This window comes from Piliocolobus tephrosceles, chromosome 2 (assembly GCF_002776525.5).
Source record: "Piliocolobus tephrosceles isolate RC106 chromosome 2, ASM277652v3, whole genome shotgun sequence".
NCBI lineage: Eukaryota > Metazoa > Chordata > Mammalia > Primates > Cercopithecidae > Piliocolobus > Piliocolobus tephrosceles.
In genome coordinates this window covers 119,891,509-119,915,641 of record NC_045435.1, presented here as the reverse complement: position 1 = coordinate 119,915,641, position 24,133 = coordinate 119,891,509, and the positions used below count along the sequence as shown (strand labels likewise).

At 37.5% G+C, this 24,133-nt stretch overlaps 1 protein-coding gene across 2 annotated transcripts in view; it reads right to left on the bottom strand.

Moving 5' to 3' along the window:
• Positions 1-1,546: 1,546 nt before the first annotated feature.
• Positions 1,547-24,133, bottom strand: part of SERPINI2 (serpin family I member 2) — a 38,674-nt gene continuing 16,087 nt past the window's right edge. For both annotated transcript variants that reach the window (XM_023213508.1, XM_023213509.1), the window contains 4 exons: positions 18,942-19,039; positions 8,932-9,018; positions 5,985-6,074; positions 1,547-1,796 (listed from right to left, as the gene is read on the bottom strand). In XM_023213508.1, the coding sequence (XP_023069276.1) occupies positions 1,720-1,796; positions 5,985-6,074; positions 8,932-9,018; positions 18,942-19,039 (352 nt within the window). In that variant the 3' untranslated portion in view covers positions 1,547-1,719. The remainder of the gene's footprint in view (positions 1,797-5,984; positions 6,075-8,931; positions 9,019-18,941; positions 19,040-24,133) is intronic.

Below are 24,133 nucleotides of genomic sequence, written 5' to 3'. Positions count from 1 at the left end.
CCTTCCTACAATTTACTGCCCTTAAAAATCCAAGGTCCTTTTCCTTTGTCATTTCTTCAACAATGTATTATTCGTTGTCAAAGATGCTATGTAAGCCAGAGTTCTAAGCCACTTCTTTGAGATTTACTCATTTTTTTCCTGGGTATCTTCTATGTGTACATGTGGTATATGTGTTAACAAATGTCTGTTTTTCTCTTGTGAATCTTTTGTTTTTTGAGATGAGGACTCACTCTGTTGTCCAGGCTATAGTACAGAGGCATAATAATAGTTCACTGCAGCCTCAACCTCCTGAACTCAAGTGATCTTCCTGCCTTATCCTCTCGAGTAGCTGGGACCACAGGCATGTGCCACCACACCTGGCTATTATTTTTAACTTTTTTTTGGACAGGATCTCACTATGTGGCCCAGGCTGGTCTTGAACTCCTGGCCTTAAGTGATTCTCCCACCTAAGCCTCTCAAAGTGCTGAGATTACAGATGTGAACCACCACACCTGGCTATCCTGTCTTTTATTACAATGGATACTAGCTCAAAGCTATGAGAAGTAGAGAAAAAATTACCTTTTCCTTCCCTGCAAAGGGAATATAATTCAGTAACTAAGGTCATAGACTTCTAGCTCGAGTAGTTCTGAGTTCAAATCTACCCACCATATTTATCAGTTATGTGTCTTTGACTAATTTTATAACATTTTTGAATCTCAGTTTCTTTATCAGGAATTTAGGTAATGCTGTTTCATAAAAATTTTACTACATTTAACATAATGTAAAAAGTACTTACTTCAGTGAGCCCAACACAAAATTAGGGCTTAGTGAGGTGTAACCATTATCATTAAGCTCTCTGCCAAAATTCCCAAGACAAACAAACAAAAAGGCATTTTACAACACTAGCTTGAAAATCGAAAAACTGTGAAACATGCTACATGAGGTAATATTGGAATGTAGTTTTAGCTTTTGATATTTAGATGTGATGTTTCAGAGTATTCAAGGGAAGGGATCTGCATTTAATCTTTGTAGTGCATAATCTTGACTCTAACAGTTCCTTGGCTCAGTATTGTAAAATTGTGGAACTTCAGCTTCCTAAGTCACACTAATTATGCTGCCACTTTCACCTATAAAAAGAGGAATGCTTTACAAAAGTGCTCAGTATTTCTATGTTGTATACATTTTAAAACCATAAATCAGTAGGAAAAAAACTGGTATGTTTCAAAATTATTAAATGTAACATGTCAAACAACAAGTTAAGATTAGTGAAATGCCCAAAGCTCCTCTACTGCAAGAAATACTGGATCTCTGTGTCTTAAATGACACCCCAGAGAGGCATGTACCATGGCCACAGTCTCTTGACCTTACCTCCCCATAGCTAGATAATGGTGCTATGCATGAGTTTAATAGTCCAGTATTTTAGGATATAATAAATTTGATATATAAGACAAGAATTTGATATTTAAGATATTATAGACAGGATTATTCTAACATGTGAATGGTAATATTTTATGTATGCTCAAGGTTTTAGATGCACATAGATTTTCTAAAACATACAAAAAGAACAGAAACAAATGCATACCTCACTTTACTTATTCATCAAGACAGATACCTATTAACACAGGCACAGTTTAAAACAGAAAATATATAAGATATAGAGCAAATATTGTCAAGATGATGATATTTAGCCAATCAACTATTTTCGAGAAATCATCTTTTATTCTGAGGCTGTGTTTTCATTCACAGTGAATCTAAATCTCTTCCTTTTATCTCTTGGGTGTCAGGATTTGTCACTCTTCCCATAAACAAAATTGATTCTAGGGAAACAAACAAACAAACATATTTTAGGAATTTCTGGAGAAAACAACTGACAATAATTAGTTTTTCTTAATATTTAACATATTATTTGGTCTTTTTTCTCTGTAAGATAAATAGGTGGTGTCTAATAGCAAAGCTTCCTTTGTCTCAAATTCATAATTATATCATTATTAATCATTTTCTGGTAATATATGAAGTAAATTAATATCCACTACAGCTTGTCATGGAAAAAGCATTAATCCTGTTTTTCATAGAGGGAAGCAAAAATAAAAATAAAATGACAGAGAGGTGTTCTTCTAAATATAGAGACCCAGTCTGGAGAACATAGCATACTAAAATGGTGATGAGCATGGTAGAGTTTTAAATTTAAGGCATTAGCAGTCATCATTTTATGCATGTAATGTAAGCCTTCAGGGCTAAAAGTGCAACTTCTCAGTTCTCCTTTTTCAGCGCTGAATCAAAGCTTACTTTACTGCCAAAGACAATATTTTTATATCTCTAGTGTTTTCAAATCCTCACCAAAGTGATATAGTATACAGCATAAATGCAAATACCTGTTTTCAACCATTCTGAGTTTGCAAGTGAAAAGGAACTAAGAACTGAAGGACAAAACAGAAAGAATGATGTACCAAAATGTATTCACCGTTCTTTTCAACTGGGTTAAGAGAAGTGACCTAAATCAATCAATGTCAAATGTTTCCTTAAGTCCCTTACGCTCAGATGTAATAAAGGTTAATTTCCAAGGCGATCAATTTTGCATAATTTTAAAGCTAATGAAAATGATATTTAAATGTATTTGAAATAATAGTAGCATGGCCCTTTTTTATTAACTCTACTATTCAGTTCAAAGACACACTTTTTGAAGAACCAATAACATGAAAATAGATATAAACTCTACCAGATTTTATATATTTTGTTTGTTTGTTATGTTTTTGCTGTTGTTGTTGTTGTTTTTGCTTTTGAGACAGAGTCTCGCTCTGTCCCCCAGGCTGGAGTGCAATGGCGCGATCTTGGCTCACTGCAAGCTCCGCCTCCCGGGTTCACACCATTCTCCTGCCTCAGCCTCCCAAGTAGCTGGGACTACAGGCGCCCGCCAGTACGTCTGGCTAATTTGTTGTATTTTTAGTAGAGACAGGGTTTCACCATGTTAGCCAGGATGGTCTCGATTTCCTGACCTCGTGATCCGCCCTCCTCGGCCTCCCAAAGTGCTGGGATTACAGGCGTGAGCCGTCGCGCCCAACCCAGATTTTACTTTTTATTATGAATAATTATAGTCAACAATGTTTTGTTTCAAAATATTAAAATAATTATGGGAAAAAGAAAACAAATACTCCAATATTTCAGATAGATAAAGATACATAAATACATTTCCCAGAATAGATCAGAATAGATATTACATTTAGTCACAATAGGAATAAGCAGTGACTCTTTTATCTTCATAATACTAATGCCATAATGCTATGGCATTAAAATGCTCATCAGAATAGTTTGCCTGGAAACATTTTAAAGTAAATTTTATAAACACTAACTTATAATTGAACACAATATCTTAAAATTTTAAATACCTAGAAGTGTAGAATGTTACATAAAAGCCATTAGTACCAGCCTTTTCAATCTGTTTCCTCAGGAAGAATCATATTTTGAATTGAGTCTTCATGTCATCATCAGTCTACTCACTACTAAATTGGGCAGATTAATGAAATCTCCCTTGACATAATAGCGAAGAATTTAGAGGCAGACTGAAGCAAAAGTGATTATTATTTTTTATCTTCATTCTTCCTTTCTAAATAGGTATCCCCATATTTAATCAACATATTTATACAACATCTTCATCAGATGGAAGCAACTTTTACCTCCTAATATTACAATACAATAGCATTACCAAGCTAATGGCTAGAAAAAAAATTCTTAATGGATATTCTGCAATCTGCTTCTCCCCTCAACACATGACCCAAAAGAGTTCTAAACGCAATAACTTTCATTATGTCTGGAGTCCTGTCAATTTCAAAATCATAATTGACTATTTTTTCCGGAATGGTACCTTTCATGAGTATCTTTCACAATTTTCTTCTCAAAGTCTATAAAGTGGGCCTATATCTTCAACCTTAAAAAAGTGCTTTATTGTTCTAGATGTTTAGCTTAGTAAGGGCTTTAGATGAATATACTGCAGTATAAAACTCATCTGATAGGAAAATCTAAATAATGTATAGATTTTACACAAAAGGACTGTTTGGATAAAAGAAAATTTCCAGGCTACATAAAAATTGGTTGTACTAAACCTAAAATCATTCATCCTCATACTTCAGAAATCATCAACAGAATACATTTTATGTATACCATGAAGGCATTTAATTCACTATGGTGATGCTAAATCACTATCTTCATTAATCTCAATGATTTCTTGAGTTCATTTGCAAGAGAAAAATTGATAAATCACTAAATATGTATTATCTTAAGATAACAGCCCTTTCTACATTTTATTAGGTAACAATGAACAGTCCATGATAAATGAGTGTCCATTTATTTTAAACAATACTTTAAAGGAGCAACCCTAGTTTAGAAAGTCTCATTACAATAAAGAACATAAAACAGTTCAAACTGTCATTAAGATCTGCTAGTTAAGCATTATCACAAATAAACAGATAAGTGGGTTTTGAATTTTTGCTGTAAAACAGATAGCTGTTACTTGGCCTTGGCATATAACAAGTCATCAACTTGGAAAATAGAGTAAAACATAATTATTCTAAATGCCATTATTTACTTGTGCGTTGATGCCCAATGAAGCTCCATACTACATAATTATATATTCATTCTAAAAAATTAGAATTATCTAAAAGTTAGACATAGAGATCAAATGACATACTTAGAATACATTTGAACACTGACATATCCATTACTAGAATTGAAGTTGTGTTAATGCAGTCTCATCAATTCTAAAACTTTCATTGTTTTTAAAATATGACTTTCAGAAGGGTTACTCAGCATGAGTTTCATTGAGCCAAAAAAAGAGTGACGTATCCCTTACTGGGCCAATAATATCAGTATCCCTAGTTAATCTAACAAATTCAGATTCTGCAATTAACTATGTCTCTTCTCCCTGTAAATGACTTTATACTTTTTCCCTTGTGTTTCTTCTTTTATTCACTCACTCATTCATATTAATTTATTCACAATGAACACTTAGTATGTGCCAGGCACAGTGTTACAGGCTTCCAAAATTCTTTTATGTAACTCTATGAGATGAGTACAACTATTATGTTCAAATAAGATACAGGGGAAATGTGGCTTAGAAAGGACAAGCAACTTGTTTCACAGCTCTTAGTGAATTCAGCTGGAACTTGAGCCCTACCCAATTTCACACCCTGTGTCTATAGGGAAACTGATATTATGTGCAAGGCGTTTTGCCAAATATTGGCCTGAATACAGAGATGAGTAAAATGTAATTTCTACTATCCTGTGGCTTATGACTCTCACATGAGCATTATGACTGCCAAAGGATCCTAAACATAAACTTGACAGTTTTCCCACTGTATTCACATTTCTGGCTTCTCTTATTCCCAGGAGAAAGTGCTGAAGCATCCATCCAGACAATCTGCAGCTCCCTGTGTTGGCATTGTGCCCAATGCCAATCCAATCCTCTACTTCCACACTCCCTTTTTTACCTAACTGCTTCCTCTTTCACCAGTTGACCAAGTTGGAGATTTGACTCCTTCCTTCACCTCAGAACCTACACTAGTCACTTACTGTTTTGGCATCCACATCTGAGTTCTTTCACAACTCCACACCTCTCAATTTCCATCCCCAATGTGGCATCATACACAGACAGTTGACCGGCATTCCCACTCTGACACTTTCTAGTTATGTAACCTGAGACAAACTATACAATCTTTCTCTGAGTTTTTGTGTCTTTACTAGTCAAATATCTAATCTTTTGGAGTGGTTTCAGCTTTAGTGATCATTATATGAAATGGCTACCACATATAGTAGCCATGATGGCAGTTATTATTACCACTGCCCTATTTTAGGCCTCTGTCTTCTCTTAAAATACAATACCTGGTATATAAAATGCACTTAACAAATATCCATTGAAAGAACAAATGACTTCAGATATGTACATTGCAATTAGAAACTGGAACTAGTTCTGCCTAACATAATCAGTTCCCCCAAAGAATTCTCAAAAAAGGTACCTGTTGGGTTATGCTTCATAATAAACAGAAATGGATGATTTGCTACAAATTGGTTTTGAGCCAGACTCATGATCACAGGGATGTGTATGCCTATAAAATAGAGACAACAGTTATTTAGATACTTGCATTAAAAGATCAGTAAAGAAAGTATATTCATAATACATTTTGTAGATAGGAAAAGTAATTTTGTGTAAGGAGTTAACATGTGGAAAAAGAACCATTTTCTACATACAGAGGAATTTGCAATAAATGTAAAAACCAAAGTACTGAAGAATAAATATTAGGTCACTCACAGAATAATTCTAACTTCATATTTATGCTCAGTGAAGAAGAAAGCCAGATACCAGATTCAATTTAGTGAAAGCAGCTGAAAAAATTTATCTTTTAAACAGTAATTTTCTGTTCACTTTTTATTTGCATTATATGATTTATTTCTACAAATGTTTGTAATTCCTAATTCCTATTTAGGTATGTTTGCACTTTGTTTTTATACTTCGGGTTTGTGGAAATCACATCTGAGCTCAAATTAATTTTTTTTTTTTTTACTTACTCTTTCAAAATTATTCTGTGAGCTCAGAGTTTTTAGGATTTGGCAGTGAATGTGTGTGAGATTTTTATTATGAGATTTGAAGCAGAAATTTGCTGCCTTAAAAATTACTTTCTGTGATAATTGATATTATGCTGCTCCATTATATCATTTGTCAATATTTAGAATGGGAAAATGTAAAAAGTTACATATTTTTCCTATCTAGATTAAATGTTTTATGCTTAATTCAGATACTGTCTTTACCAATAATATAATTATTTTGTACTGTTATTTTCAGACCCCAGGAAAAATAAAATCACTACATATCATTAGAATTGTAAAACAGTCAAATATAATCTTAGTATGATAACATGATTGGCACTCTCCTATCCAGAATATCAAGGGTATGCTACCCAAATAACCAGTGAATATAGGCTCATGTATGAATTATTAGGATGCAGCTGGAAACCATCGTTCTCAGCAAACTATCGCAAGAACAGAAAACCAAACACCGTATATTCTCACTCGTAGGTGGGAACTGAACAATGACATCACTTGAACTCTGGAAGGGGAACATCACACACCGGGGCCTATCATGGGGAGGGGGGAGGGGGGAGGGATTGCATTGGGAATTATACCTGATGTAAATGATGAGTTGATGGGTGCTGACAAGTTGATGGGTGCAACACACCAACATGGCACAAGTATACATATGTAACAAACCTGCATGTTATGCACATGTACCCTAGAACTTAAAGTATAATAATAATAATAATAATAATAATAATAATAAAGATAAATCCAAAAGCAAGGTCAGTTTTACTCCCATTCCCATTCACAGTGAATACTTGGACTTTTTCTGCTTTTGAGCAGTCCCTGAGTGGATTTCTGAAAGTCAAAATATCCAGGCTGACAATTCTGAGGAGTTTTACTATTGATTCATCTGTTTTCTCTTAGTGATTGTTACAGAATCCTAGAAAAGTTTAGACTTAAAATGAGAGACAGTGGGCAATAACATAAAGAGCTCTGAACTTAAAGTCAGGGAACATGAGTTGTGTTCAAATGCTGCTGTCAATCAATAGTAGGACCTCAGGTAAGCCACTTTACATTGCTGGGACTGTTTCCTCACCAATATAATGAGATCAAACAAAAATCTATGAGGACTTCCTCAGTACTGTTTGAAAGCAGCTGGAAAATTTGTCTACATGATCCAGCAATTTCATCCAAATAGAACCTTTTGACTTCTCCAAAGATTAATATAGCTCATCCCCTACAATTCAAGTTCCTTGAGCACAGCAATGCAAAATCTTTCAGATGACAAAATCGTAATGGAGTCCAGTGTGTTTCATCCAGATGTCAAAATCCATTGGCCCAATGCAGCATTGCAAATTAATCAAGAAATTAATAAATGAATATCAATTTTGATATATTTATCAGTGAGACATTTTAAATGATAAATAGCTTTTAAATATTGATTAAAATCCAAATAGTATGAGGAATTAAAATAGACTTATGAGGAATTCATTAAAGTTGCTTTTCCATTTCTAATTGATTTTAGGGCTTTTTTCTAATTATTTTTCAAGCATTATTTACAGGCAGCACAGATGCTATTTAAAATGTCATTTGTTCAAGGAAATATGGCCTAGAAGAGTGGTTCTCAAACTAGAATGTACATGCAAATTTCCTAGTGATCTTGCAAAATGCAGATTCTGATTCAGTCGGTCTAGGTTTTGGACCTGAGATTTTACATTTCTAACAAGCTCCCAAGTGGTGCTGTTGTTGGTCTATGCACCACATTTGTAATAAAAAGGGCAAGCTGCAAACCACTATGGAGCACTGGTTCTTCGATGCACATCGGTATCGCTTAAGAAAACCTAAGAAAATATTGGAGTCTGGATTTCACTTCCAGAAATACCGATTTAATTATTTTGGGGTGTAGACTGGGCATAGGAGTTTTTAAAGCTTCCCAGGTGATTTTTATGTGCAGGTTAAGTTTGAGAGCCACTGCCACAGAAATAATAACAAGAATCAAATTAGCAAAGTGGAGACTAACTTGGTGTAGTGAAAGAATGAAATAAAATACAATTATGTAAGGGTGAGCATTCCTAAAAAATAAAGATTTTATATTTGAACCCCAAAATTTTCTCCACAGGTCCTATCTGCTAATTTTCAGGTAATCCAATTCACAAGTGAGCAAATATCAGTAGACAGGCCTCAACTCCTACCCCTTCCCTTCCTTTTTGTATCATGCTGTGACTGAAGAGAAACATGAACAGTGTATACAGCCATTTCCTTTTTTTCCTCCTGCAGTGTATTAGATAGCAGAAGAAAAAGATTACAATACTTCAAAAGGGTCAGCACAGTAATGTTCATCCTCTCCCCATATTTCCTTCTAGCTTGGCCAGAAATCATTGACCCTACCAGTTGATGTTGCAGCTTCACTGCCATCTTCATTTATCTCAAAGAAAACTTTCTGCATGACTTGGGAAACATACACTTCAGATGAATCTGGTTAAAAAAAAAAATACACAAAAGTGTATTTAAGAGTTAAAATCAAAAGCCATTACCTATTAGGTCCCAGATTAATTACGTTTTTTGGAGATGGAGTCTTGCTCTGTCACCCAGGTTGAAGTGCAGTGGTACGATCTCAGCTCACTGCAACCTCTGCCTCCCAGATTCAAACCATTCTACCATCTCAGCCTCCCAAGCAGCTGGCATCATAGGCGCCTGCCACCACACCCACACTCGGTTAATTTTTGTATTTTTAGTAGAGATGGGGTTTTGGCATGTTGGCCAGGCTGGTCTCGAACTCCTGACCTCAGGTGATCTGTCCGCCTTGGCCTCCCAAATTTCTGGGATTACAGGCATGAGCCACCACGCCCAGCATCATTACATTTTCAAACGATCAAAGGCAAGGAAACAAATAAATGAACTTTTTCCTATTTAGTCAATTTGCTACAATCACAGATAAAGGTGATTTAGACTTAGCTCTTCCAGACATGACATATATACAGAGAGAGAGAGAGAGAGAGAGAGAGATCACGTTTTTCTGTGATATAAAAAGTAAATGATGTAAGCCTCAAATCATGTATCCAACTAAGTGAAATATTTGAAGGGACAGAGAGCTTTTCCTCCCTTAGCCATTGTCTATAGACAGAATGAAAGAGGCTTTCCAGATTTGAATTAGTCTCACCCTATATATTTAACCTCAAAGCCAAAGTGCCTTTTATATTCTGTATTTAGTTTTGATCTTAGTTTAAAATAAAATGTACTTGCCTTCAAATCTGGGGAAGCTATGAAATTCTAAGGAACTTCTGTGTCACCTGTTACAAAATCACTTCAGAGATACACTTTAAAACCTGTTAAAATTTTCAGCATAAGATCGTGTCTTACAACGTTTTGTTCTGGTGTGGATACAAGCTGAGAATGAATGCTCCTTTTTATCCCCTTGGTGGAACCGATGTGTAGGTGAAGCGTTTCTGGTAGAGTGACTTGCAAGTATAATCTCCTCAAGAAGGAAGAAGTGAAACTGGGAGCCCAGAAGGCATGTCAAGCTTGCCTTGCAAGACAAGATAGATCTGACAATGTTCCTCAGAGGACAAAGGAAGCATGCTCTAGAAAACTGCCTGGCTCATAATTGGCTTGCTATAAATATTTGTCATATATAAGCCAATAATAAATAAGTCAATGCATCTGAGTATGTCTAGTGATAGAAGCCTGCAAAGTGGAGGGAGATGGGCATCTACTCTATTAGTGTGAATTAACTGAAATGCAAGAGAATGTTCTCTCAAGGTCTGGCAAATAAGCACCTTCTTCTCCCAGGATTGCCTGGAATAAGACAAATAAACACAGAGGGAATGACCTAGTGGCCCACACCAAGAATAAAGACCACAAAGCAGGTTAGGAAGGAGTAAAGAATTTCACCCAGTTTAGCAATGGCACGAGCCCAAATGACTCCCTGGCTATTAGACTAAACCATTTAGTCTCCTTTGTTCCATCTCACTGCAGACAAAACCCAGTCTTAGGAAAAGAACAGGCCCTGAAATGTGATAGGTTAGAAGAATGTGAACTCTATAAACTCATTCATTGTACCTTCATAATAATTATTTCTTTTAATTTTTAAATGAAAATTCTAAGTACATTGTTATTAAATTAAGAGAACAAGAAAACAATATATTTGCTAGATGTGCAAGTAATATTAATGTGATACTTTTCCCACTTGCTGTTTCATATTTAACTATGTGCCAAATGTTAAAGTAGATGATTTACATACATTCTTTTATTTTTTTTTTCCCCAATCACTATATTGTCTCACTTAACAGATTAGAATGCTTACACTCAGAAAGGTTAAATATTTTACTACAGGAAGCGGCTGCGGCGGCGGCGGCCCCGCCCAGGGTCTCCCTTGTTGAGGCTGCTGCATCTCTGTCGGCTGCTCAGCTGTGCTCTAGTCGGCCCAGGCGCCGCAGCGAGGAGCTAGCACTGGGAGGCGGCGGCCCGAGAACATATGTGGGCAGACTTTAAAATACTATGAAAGAGGGAGCAAGATGGCCGAATAGGAACAGCTTCAGTCTCCATCTCCCAGCGCGAGCCACACAGAAGACCGGCGATTTCTGCATTTTCAACTGAGGTACTGGGGTCATCTCACTCGGGAGTGCCGGACAATCGGTGCTGGTCAGCTGCTGCAGCCCGACCAGCGAGAGCTGAAGCAGGGCGAGGCATCGCCTCACCTGGGAAGCGCGAGGGGGAAGGGAGTCCCTTTTCCTAGCCAGGGGAACTGAGACACACAACACCTGGAAAATCGGGTAACTCCCACCCCAATACTGCGCTGTAACACCGGCACACCGGAGATTATATCCCACACCTGGCCGGGAGGGTCCCATGCCCACGGAGCCTCTCTCCTTGCTAACACAGCAGTCTGCGGCAATCTAACCGCAAGGCAGCAGCGAGGCTGGGGGAGGGGCGCCCGCCATCGCTGAGGCTTAAGTAGGTAAATAAAGCCGCTGGGAAGCTGGAACTGGGTGGAGCTCACAGCAGCTCAAGGAAACCTGCCTGTCTCTGTAGACTGCGCCTCTGGGGACAGGGCTCAGCTAAAGGAGCAGAAGCCTGTGAAACGCTAACGACTCTGTCTGACAGCTTTGAAGAGAGCAGTGGATCTCCCAACACGGAGGTTGAGATCTGAGAAGGGGCAGTCTGCCTGCTCAAGTGGGTCACTGACCCCTGAGTAGCCTAACTGGGAGACATCCCCCACTAGGGGCAGTCTGACACCCCACACCTCACAGGGTGGAGTACACCCCTGAGAGGAAGCTTCCAAAGCAAGAATCAGACAGGTGCACTCGCTGTTCAGCAATATTCTATCTTCTGCAACCTCTGCTGCTGATACCCAGGCAAACAGGGTCTGGAGTGGACCTCAAGCAATCTCCAACAGACCTATAGCTGAGGGTCCTGACAGTCAGAAGGAAAACTATCAAACAGGAAGGACACCTATATCAAAACCCCATCAGTACGTCACCATCATCAAAGACCAGTGACAGATAAAACCACAAAGATGGGGAAAAAGCAGGGCAGAAAAGCTGGAAATTCAAAAAATAAGAGCGCATCTCCTCCTGCAAAGGAGCACAGCCCATCGCCAGCAACGGATCAAAGCTGGTCAGAGAATGATTTTGATGAGATGAGAGAAGAAGGCTTCAGTCCATCAAACCTCTCAGAGCTAAAGGAGGAATTACGTACCCAGCGCAAAGAAACTAAAAATCTTGAAAAAAAAGTGGAAGAATTGACAGCTAGACTAATTAAGGCAGAGAAGGTCATAAACGAAATGACAGAGAAGAAAACCATGACACGAGAAATACGTGACAAATGCACAAGCTTCAGTAACCGACTCGATCAACTGGAAGAAAGAGTATCAGCGATTGAGGATCAAATGAATGAAATGAAGCGAGAAGAGAAACCAAAAGAAAAAAGAAGAAAAAGAAATGAACAAAGCCTGCAAGAAGTATGGGATTATGTCAAAAGACCAAATCTACGTCTGATTGGGGTGCCTGAAAGTGAGGGGGAAAATGGAACCAAATTGGAAAACACTCTACAGGATATCATCCAGGAGAACTTCCCCAACCTAGCAGGGCAGGCCAAGATTCAAATTCAGGAAATACAGAGAACGCCACAAAGATACTCCTCCAGAAGAGCAACTCCAAGACACATAATTGCCAGATTCACCAAAGTTGAAATGAAGGAAAAAATCTTAAGGGCAGCCAGAGAGAAAGGTCGGGTTACCCACAAAGGGAAGCCCATCAGACTGACAGCAGATCTCTCGGCAGAAACTCTACAAGCCAGAAGAGAGTGGGGGCCAATATTCAACATTCTTAAAGAAAAGAATTTTAAACCCAGAATTTCATATCCAGCCAAACTAAGTTTCATAAGTGAAGGAGAAATAAAATTCTTTACAGATAAGCAAATGCTTAGAGATTTTGTTACCACCAGGCCTGCCTTACAAGAGACCCTGAAGGAAGCCCTAAACATGGAAAGGAACAACCGGTACGAGCCATTGCAAAAACATGCCAAAATGTAAGGACCATCGGGCCTAGGAAGAAACTGCATCAACTAATGAGCAAAATAACCAGTTAATATCATAATGGCAGGATCAAGGTCACACATAACAATATTAACCTTAAATGTAAATGGACTAAATGCTCCAATTAAAAGACACAGACTGGCAAACTGGATAAAGAGTCAAGACTCATCAGTCTGCTGTCTTCAGGAGACCCATCTCACATGCAGAGACATACATAGGCTCAAAATAAAAGGATGGAGGAAGATCTACCAAGCAAATGGAGAACAAAAAAAAGCAGGGGTTGCAATCCTAGTCTCTGATAAAACAGACTTTAAACCATCAAAGATCAAAAGAGACAAAGAAGGCCATTACATAATGGTAAAGGGATCAATCCAACAGGAAGAGCTAACTATCCTAAATATATATGCACCTAATACAGGAGCACCCAGATTCATAAAGCAAGTCCTTAGAGACTTACAAAGAGACTTAGACTCCCATACAATAATAATGGGAGACTTCAACACTCCACTGTCAACATTAGACAGATCAACGAGACAGAAAGTTAACAAGGATATCCAGGAATTGAACTCATCTCTGCACCAAGCGGACCTAATAGACATCTATAGAACTCTCCACCCCAAGTCAACAGAATATACATTCTTCTCTGCACCACATCACACTTATTCCAAAATTGACCACATAATTGGAAGTAAAGCACTCCTCAGCAAATGTAAAAGAACAGAAATTATAACAAACTGTCTCTCTGACCACAGTGCAATCAAACTAGAACTCAGGACTAAGAAACTCAATCAAAACCGCTCAACTACATGGAAACTGAACAACCTGCTCCTGAATGACTACTGGGTACATAACGAAATGAAAGCAGAAATAAAGATGTTCTTGGAAACCAATGAGAACAAAGATACAACATACCAGAATCTCTGGGACACATTTAAAGCAGTGTGTAGAGGGAAATTTATAGCACTAAGTGCCCACAAGAGAAAGCAGGAAAGATCTAAAGTTGACACTCTAACATCACAATTAAAAGAACTAGAGAGGGAAGAGCAAACACATTCAAAAGCTAGCAGAAGGCAAGAAATAACTAAGATCAGAGCAGAACTGAAGGAGATAGAGACACAAAAAACCCTCCAAAAAATCAATGAATCCAGGAGTTGGTTTTTTGAAAAGATCAACAAAATTGACAGACCGCTAGCAAGATTAATAAAGAAGAAAAGATAGAGGAATCAAATAGACGCAATAAAAAATGATAAAGGGGATATCACCACCGACCCCACAGAAATACAAACTACCATCAGAGAATACTATAAACACCTCTACGCAAATCAACTAGAAAATCTAGAAGAAATGGATAATTTCCTGGACACATACACTCTTCCAAGACTAAACCAGGAAGAAGTTGAATCCCTGAATCGACCAATAGCAGCCTCTGAAATTGAGGCAACAATTAATAGCCTACCCACCAAAAAAAGCCCAGGACCAGATGGATTCACAGCTGAATTCTACCAGAGGTACAAGGAGGAGCTGGTACCATTCCTTCTGAAACTATTCCAATCAATAGAAAAAGAGGGAATCCTCCCTAACTCATTTTATGAGGCCAACATCATCCTGATACCAAAGCCTGGCAGAGACACAACAAAAAAAAGAGAATTTTAGACCAATCTCCCTCATGAACATCGATGCAAAAATCCTCAATAAAATACTGGCAAACCGGATTCAGCAGCACATCAAAAAGCTTATCCACCATGATCAAGTGGGCTTCATCCCTGGGATGCAAGGCTGGTTCAACATTCGCAAATCAATCAACGTAATCCAGCATATCAACAGAACCAAAGACAAGAACCACATGATTATCTCAATAGATGCAGAAAAGGCTTTTGACAAAATTCAACAGCCCTTCATGCTAAAAACGCTCAACAAATTCGGTATTGATGGAACGTACCTCAAAATAATAAGAGCTATTTATGACAAACCCACAGCTAATATCATACTGAATGGGCAAAAACTGGAAAAGTTCCCTTTGAAAACTGGCACAAGACAGGGATGCCCTCTCTCACCACTCCTATTCAACATAGTGTTGGAAGTTCTGGCTAGGGCAATCAGGCAAGAGAAAGAAATCAAGGGTATTCAGTTAGGAAAAGAGGAAGTCAAATTGTCCCTGTTTGCAGATGACATGATTGTGTATTTAGAAAACCCCATCGTCTCAGCCCAAAATCTTCTTAAGCTGATAAGCAACTTCAGCAAAGTCTCAGGATACAAAATTAATATGCAAAAATCGCAAGCATTCTTATACACCAGTAACAGACAAGCAGAGAGCCAAATCAGGAATGAACTTCCATTCACAATTGCTTCAAAGAGAATAAAATACCTAGGAATCCAACTTACAAGGGATGTAAAGGACCTCTTCAAGGAGAACTACAAACCACTGCTCAGTGAAATCAAAGAGGACACAAACAAATGGAAGAACATACCATGCTCATGGATAGGCAGAATTAATATTGTGAAAATGGCCATACTGCCCAAGGTAATTTATAGATTCAATGCCATCCCCATCAAGCTACCAATGAGTTTCTTCACCGAATTGGAAAAAACTGCTTTAAAGTTCATATGGAACCAAAAAAGAGCCCGTATTGCCAAGACAATCCTAAGTCAAAAGGACAAAGCCGGAGGCGTCACGCTACCTGACTTCAAACTATACTACAAGGCTACAGTAACCAAAACAGCATGGTACTGGTACCAAAACAGAGATATAGACCAATGGAACAGAACGGAGCCTTCAGAAATAATGCCACACATCTACAACCATCTGATCTTTGACAAACCTGAGAAAAACAAGAAATGGGGAAAGGATTCCCTATTTAATAAATGGTGCTGGGAAAATTGGCTAGCCATAAGTAGAAAGCTGAAACTGGATCCTTTCCTTACTCTTTATACGAATATTAATTCAAGATGGATTAGAGACTTAAATGTTAGACCTAATACCATAAAAACCCTAGAAGAAAATCTAGGTAGTACCATTCAGGACATAGGCATGGGCAAGGACTTCATGTCTAAAACACCAAAAGCAACGGCAGCAAAAGCCAAAATTGACAAATGGGATCTCATTAAACTAAAGAGCTTCTGCACAGCAAAAGAAACTACCATCAGAGTGAACAGGCAACCTACAGAATGGGAGAAAATTTTTGCAATCTACTCATCTGACAAAGGGCTAATTTCCAGAATCTACAAAGAACTCAAACAAATATACAAGAAAAAAACAAACAACCCCATCCAAAAGTGGGGAAAGGATATGAACAGACATTTCTCAAAAGAAGACATTCATACAGCCAACAGACACATGAAAAAATGCTCATCATCACTGGCCATCAGAGAAATGCAAATCAAAACCACAATGAGATACCATCTCACACCAGTTAGAATGGCAATCATTAAAAAATCAGGAAACAATAGGTGTTGGAGAGGATGTGGAGAAATAGGAACACTTTTACACTGTTGGTGGGATTGTAAACTAGTTCAACCATTATGGAAAACAGTATGGCCATTCCTCAAGGATCTAGAACTAGATGTACCATATGACCCAGCCATCCCACTACTGGGTATATACCCAAAGGATTATAAATTATGCTACTACAAAGACACATGCACACGTATGTTTATTGCGGCACTATTCACAATAGCAAAGACTTGGAATCAACCCAAATGTCCATCAGTGACAGACTGGATTAAGAAAATGTGGCACATATACACCATGGAATACTATGCAGCCATAAAAAAGGATGAGTTTGCGTCCTTTGTAGGGACATGGATGCAGCTGGAAACCATCATTCTTAGCAAACTATCACAAGAAGAGAAAACCAAACACCGCATTTCTCACTCATAGGTGAGAACTGAACAATGAGCTCACTTGGACTCGGGAAGGGGAACATCACACACTGGGGCCTATCATGGGGAGGGGGGAGGGGGGAGGGATTGCATTGGGGAGTTATACCTGATATAAATGATGAATTGATGGGTGCTGACGAGTTGATGGGTGCAGCACACCAACATGGCACATGTATACATATGTAACCTGCACGTTATGCACATGTACCCTAGAACTTAAAGTATAATAAAAAAATAAAAAAATAAAAAAATATATATATTTTACTACAGGTTACACAAGGAGTAGTAACTGAGTGAGAAGTCAAATATTTTTCTCAAAGTTTCCAATGTAACTCTATACAATCATTTCATTCAAAACTTGTGAACTATATAAATATAAGGTAGTGTCCCTTTCACACAGATGGCCCATAAGACTAGTGTTGGGCTGTTTCATAGTAACCTTTAGTGAATGTATATTGTACAAATGATAAGCAGAGATAGCAGAGAATTTACTGTGCTCCTAGCTACCAGTAGAGGTATCAGCATTGGCTATGACTGTTCTATTCTAGGCAATAAGATAGAGCCAAAATGGTTAAAACAGCTCAAATAAGTAACTCAAGAGGGAAAGAACAGAAAATGCTGGACATTTATTCTCTTCTGCACTTGGTTATTTTCTTGAATAAAGTCTTTTATGAAACATTTTGGAAGTATTTTCTTTAAAAATCTGCCTGTAACAGGAGAATTTTTAGAAGTCACAAATTTTTGGGAATTTGCAGAACAAGTGGCTATTTGAAGTGTCTGAGGCAAATTGAGTGATCTCCCTATGGCTGGAAAGAAGTTTAAGAAAAGGAAGTGCATGAAAAATAGTTTGGATTATTGAAGGTTGAAGAGGTGGTTGTGTCTCAGAGCACACAGAGCATCCTGTTGCAGTATTTAATGTTGACCATCTCATACCTAGTGCTGATAAAATTGTCAGAGAAGTCAGATCTATCTGTCAGTGTGAGAATGAGTAGCCACATCATGTGTGAAGGTGATAATGAACATTTTGATATTGTGACCTCATTCACCTCCTCCATCAGGAAAGTTTTTCATTCTACTCATTTGCCCACACAACTGATGAATGATGACTAAATTAACAACATGTTTCCAAAGCCCAGATAGCTATATAGAAATAAATACATAAAACATTTCTGCAATATTTCACATTATGGTTTACAACCTCATCAGACAGACAAGCTTAGGCCCTTTTTATAGAACAGAAGACTGAATTTAAAAGAGGGTAAGTAACTTGGGACAAATTGGCTCTCTTCACCCATTTTTTTTTTTTTTTTTTTTTTTTTTTTTTTTTTTTTTTTTTTTTAGCTAGTTATTTTTGAACTACTGAGTACCACTGAAACTCGAAGAGTTCATAGACTGTGTTGGCTTTGTTGTGCAAGTGAACGTGTTAACCATGCAGGATTCCCCCAGTGCAAGTGAGCATAAAAGCTCCATCTTCTCATATTTGTTGTCAGCCCAAAAGACACCGTTGCTAAATCTGCAAACTGTAGCATTACAATTTCTTGATTGTGCTCATCATCCAGCAGCTTATGGATGACTATTGCATGTGTTCTCATATTAGTGAATTAACATTTGCAAATTGGTTTCTAAGAGTTGTATTAGCTCTGCTTAGATGAGAGACTCAAAGTTGTAATTCCCATTATTCAGATGAGGAAATCCAAACAGGGCAGAAATAAAAACCCATATAATACTTTTATGTAGTTTTATTAGAAGTATAGCCAGAGTGCTTATCTAACATTCCAAAATGCTTTTTGACTTTCATTAAGAAAAGCTACTTAAACATAAAATAAAATACTTGTTTACAGATAGCTCAACATGACTATGACATTTATTCACTGTGCGTATATTTATCAGAGCTGAATGCTCTTTTGGTTTTAAGCTCAGTTAGTTAATGCAGTCCTAACAAAACAAATTAACATGATAATATAAGAATTATTTATCATACTACCTGTTATTCCAGAAAGGTCACAGCCACCACTAAACATCTCGGTTATGTTCAAAGAATATAAAACATCTTTGAAGTCTACTTTTTGTTCTACTTTAAATCTGTTATTTAAAAGAAAAAGAAAAAGTCTTGAAACACTGCACATTTTTGCTATCAATTTTTTTAATAGATGTCTTGGAGGATAATATATTGTAAAATCTTTTGTTTGTATTACCTCAGTTACATTTTCTTACATCTCACACCATTTTCCCCAGCTCCAACAATCAGTTCTGGGTTGCCAATAACTTGCTTCCCAGATAAATGGTTGGAGGAAAGAGAGAACAGAAATTGCATTTTTTTGAAGTAACAATTACCCAACAAAACTAGGTGAGAATTCTAAGTTCTAGCTAAGGTCTCAATTGCTTGGTTCCTTTCTAACAAGTCTAAAATTTCCCTCTTAGGTATTCAAGATTTTCACACCATCAAAGATGGTTCCTGGCAGATGTCCATGACATGATGAGCAGGGAACAGGAATCCACAGTCCTTGGAGAAGATTGTTAGCTATTAAGCAACAGAGAAATATTTATAACCTATCATTCATCTCGCCCATTGTCACAGTCAATGAGATGTTCTTCAGTTTATGGACAGGCATAATATCTTCAGAATAGGTCCTGTAAAAGGATAAAGGAAGGGGAACCAGATTTCTGTCAAAGGAAATAAAAGACAAAAATTACAGGAGAGGAAAAAAAAAAGCAGCTAGCCAGTGCTTCCAATGCCGAACCATAAGTTAGGAGGCTAGTGTCTGGCTCACCTGTCTGTGCCTTAATTTGCCTCACCTGTGAAAAGGGAACTTAACCAGATAATCCCAAAAGATTTTCTCAGCCACTGATCTTCTATGATTCCAAATCAAAAGCAGTCACTGAACCTCACTTTCCCATTTAAATAAAAGTGGGTGGGGGGCAGGGGGAAGCTAGTACTTATTGACTTCATAGGTGCTTAAAGCATTAATTTGCATTTTAAATACAGATTGGAAACTTGGTTTATGAAAGAAAAGACGTGTAATAATCTTGAACAGGGAGCTATATATATTTCCGACATCAGCAAAATTCCAGGCAATTTCTACTGAGGAGCTTTGTCTATGCCCTCTGGGCATTGGCCCCTGTGCTCCCGTTAGAATGCATACACTAGTGCGCAAGGATACGTGTTCATTCAGTAGGAGGCCCATATCTGGAGCTAGAAATTAGGTGGGGCGATCAGTCTAACTAGATCATTGTTTTAACTGGCAAATACTGAATGAGCTTCTTAATTATAATTCTCCAAAGCAATGAACATGGGGTGGCAGAACTCTACTGGGACTAAATTATTTCTTGGCAAAACAATATTTTTTTTGGAAGATGGTAACTCATTCAGAAACCTATCTACCTGGGAATGGACACAACACGCACATTAAAATCAGCTGATAATGAAAATAGCTCATTCTACGCCCACTGCTTTCAACTTCTTCCTTGTAACTTCCTACTAAGAAAGATAATATGCAGCATGATGGTTTGGGAGATTTGCTTTTTTCCTGTTTTTATTACCACAGTCTTTAAACTGAATGGAGTATGGGCTTTTAAAGGGTGGAGAATATATGTTCTAATCTACCTATAAATGGGCTATAATAGTCCAATAATTTTAGGATAATGACAAGAATACCGCAAGACTTATTACAACTTCTAATAATGCCTAATTACCACTGGAGAGTCATTTAAGTAACAGTCCTGCTCATAATATAGTCCGATGAAACCTACAGCAATAGAAACACATTCAGCCATCTAATGAAAGTATAATCTACAGCCAATTCCTAATTATCCTTAATTATTGGAGCCATGAATAGTCAGGTGTGAAGAAGCACTGCCATGTGTTAGGTACTTAATATAAATTACAGTTTTTAATCTTTACAAAAATCTAAGGAAGTCGGCATTATTATTTCCATTAATGTATAAGAAAATAGAAGCCTGAGGAGGTTAATTTCCAGGCTGAAGGTTAAGGTAGGTTCCAGAGGTATGATTTAAACTCAGGTCTGTTTGAAGTCAAAGCTAATGTGCTAACTGCCACTACCTTATAATCAAAATATAATTCAACACCATCATATTGGTCAATATATATAATGTCCCTCTTCCAAAGTTTATGAGTCTTCATATTTCTCCCAGTTGTGGTTCATTTTCCCTTTTCCTTAATCCTCCTCTAAAATTGTCAAAAGTACAGCAGGCAAAGGTAAAAGAATGAGCAGCAAAATGCTAGATAAACAATTAGCAACTAAATCATGAATGGAATTTTTAGCAAATACAAATAATATCTATTTGTTTAAAAGACAGTAATTCACTCCCAAATGTAACCATTGTGCTGAAACAGATCTCACATAGATAAAAGCTGCAGAAAAATGAAAAACAATCCCAATTTTTGTTTTAAGAATGACCTACTTCTGGCCTCCATGCCCTGCTGGGGAATGGTATTGGCCCTTACTTTCCCCTTATCCCCAGAGTTCTTGTTTAATGAAAAAAAGCCTTGGATCAATTTCCCTCTGGGTTTGTGTCCTTATTATCTGAAATCCCAGCTTTGGTACAGTGGGCTTGAGTCATTCTTGGTCTATTAGACTATTCTCATACTGCTATAAAGAAATACCTGAGTCTCAAAAAAAAAAAAAAGAGAGAGAGAGAGAGAGAGAAATACCTGAGACTGAGTAATTTATAAAGAAAAGAGGTTTAATTGGGTCACAGTTCCAAAGGCTGTACAGGTAGCATGATGCTGGCATTTGTTGGTTACCGGGGAGGTATCAGGAAACTTACAATCATGGCTGAAGGCAAAAAGGAACAGGCATGTCTTACACGACTGGAATAGGAGGAAGAGAAACAGGGGTGCAGGGACTATACGCTTTTAAACAACCAGATCTCCTGAGAACTCTACTAGCATGAGCACAGCACCGAAGGGGGAAATTTGTCCCCAAGATCCCATCACCTTCCACCAGGCCCCATCTTCAACACTGGGGGTTGCAATTTGACATGAGATTTGGCAGGAACATAAATCCAAACCATATCATTTGTACTGTTCAGAGCTGAAATCAACCAAACCAAATCTTAGAGTTGCTCATGAGGAGAAAAATACAACACAATCTTTGACAATGGTGGCCCTAGATGGTTATGTGAGTACACAGTAAATTCCGGTCACTTTCCGTGTGTGTAAAATAATTGAAATAATCTATTAACCTCACAGACTGAATTTAAAATACTTTCTGTCACATATGAAACATCTGGATGCATAATGTATTCCTAGTATTCCCATTTTTATCCATGTCCAATAGGTCAAAGTAAATGAACATTTTGTAATCACTACTGCAGCTGGTCACAAGGTATCTATTCTCATATCCGGTCTCATTTTCCTTGCCTTCCTCCCACCCACCCACAATTTACATTCACCCACTTATAGATCCAACACTGGTCAAGCCTAGAATTAATTTCTAACCAGCAAAAAGATGACCCTTTATGTCCTGTGGTAAGTGTTACATGTTTTGAAAAGTCTCCTTGGTACGGCTACTCCAGATCTTTCATCCTACTGCTCACTCTATCACTGACTGCTTGTTCTGTTCTGTGCTCCCTCTCATGCTTGCCCTATAGTCACCTGTTTTCAGATGCCTGGCTGACCTCTTCTAGTATTGGCTCAGCCATTAATTAGCTGTGTGACCACAGGCACGGTATTTGCCTGTCTCCATCTTGTCTGTAACCTGAACATAAAACTAGATCTTCATCAAATTGATTGAGGAATTAAATGAGATATGATAGGGGGGTCACCTATTACAATGTTGGCATTATAATATATGGCCACTGTTAGAATTAAATGAGTAATAATACAAATAATATTTAGCTAATATTGAGTACTAAAAATTGTATACACATTATCTCATGGAGTCCTCACAACAGTAAGAGGCATGTATTATCATTACTGCATTTAATAGAATAGAAAAATCTTAGAGAAAAGTAATTTGCTTAAAGTTATATAGAAGAAAGTGGCAGGGCTCTGGGTTTTCAATATTATTTTCAGTAATCTGATTTCAACAACTGACAAAAGATACTGTGAGGTGCCACATCAGTCAATATTTCTAAAGAATGATACGTCTCAGAAAGACTACAGCTATTATTAAGATAATACTATACTTTTGAATAGAACTGTAGTGCTTAACAAGTTTAAAGGCCTAGACTTCCAAAAATTTAGTGAGAACTATAAAGCCTCTCCCAAGGAAAATACATACCTAACCTTACATGCATAAATTTGCAAATAATTTCAGGGTTTCAAGGACCCTTGGAAGTATATCCTAGACCTCTCTAGAAGTCCATGGTGCCCAGACAAGGACTACTACAAAAAAGCAAGAATTCACAGCCCTCTTGTTTTCTAGTAAGTTGAGCCTGAAACCCCAAAACAACCTATTTCTTCTTAACCCATTACTAGTTAGTCACCCATTCCAATAACTTCACCAGTTCCTTACTATTCCCAGTGAAGCTGCTCCCTTTAAACACTCTTTACTTAATGTCTGAATTGTTGCAGTGGTTTTTAAACTGATCTTTTAGGCTTTAGTCTTTCCCTCTTTATCAAATCCGGGATATTACCACTAGATCAGTTTAAAGCAACAAATGTTCATTGAATAGCTACTATTTTTTATATACATGCTTTTTGCTGCAGTCACAGACAGAAAACATGCACAGCTCTTCACCTCAAGTAGCTTATGGGTCAGAGGGGAAGACAAACAATTCATTTTAATGCAATTGCTATGCAGAAATAAACACAAGGTACTAGGAGAACTTTTCCCAGGGGGAGAAGAGAAGATGCTTGTATGATATTGCATGGAGAGATCAGAAAGCCTTTCTAAAACTCATACTTAATTTTAAGGACAAACAAAAGTTATATAGAAAAATAGGGACCATAGGCAGGGGTGGGGGGGTAAATGAGGAGCAGGGAAATTTTTCAGACAAGTTATCCAGGGTGAACAATTCTGACTACTACATATACCTTTTTAAAAAACTGACTTAATCATTTCATTGCCTTACTTGGACATAGTCAATAATTCTTCATTGCATATAGGATTTATTCCTCAACTCTTTTAAAACCCAACTCAAGTCGTTCTTTCACGAAGCCTTTGTTTACAATTCCAGTTTCCTGTGCACTCTCCCTTTTTGTGAACCTTC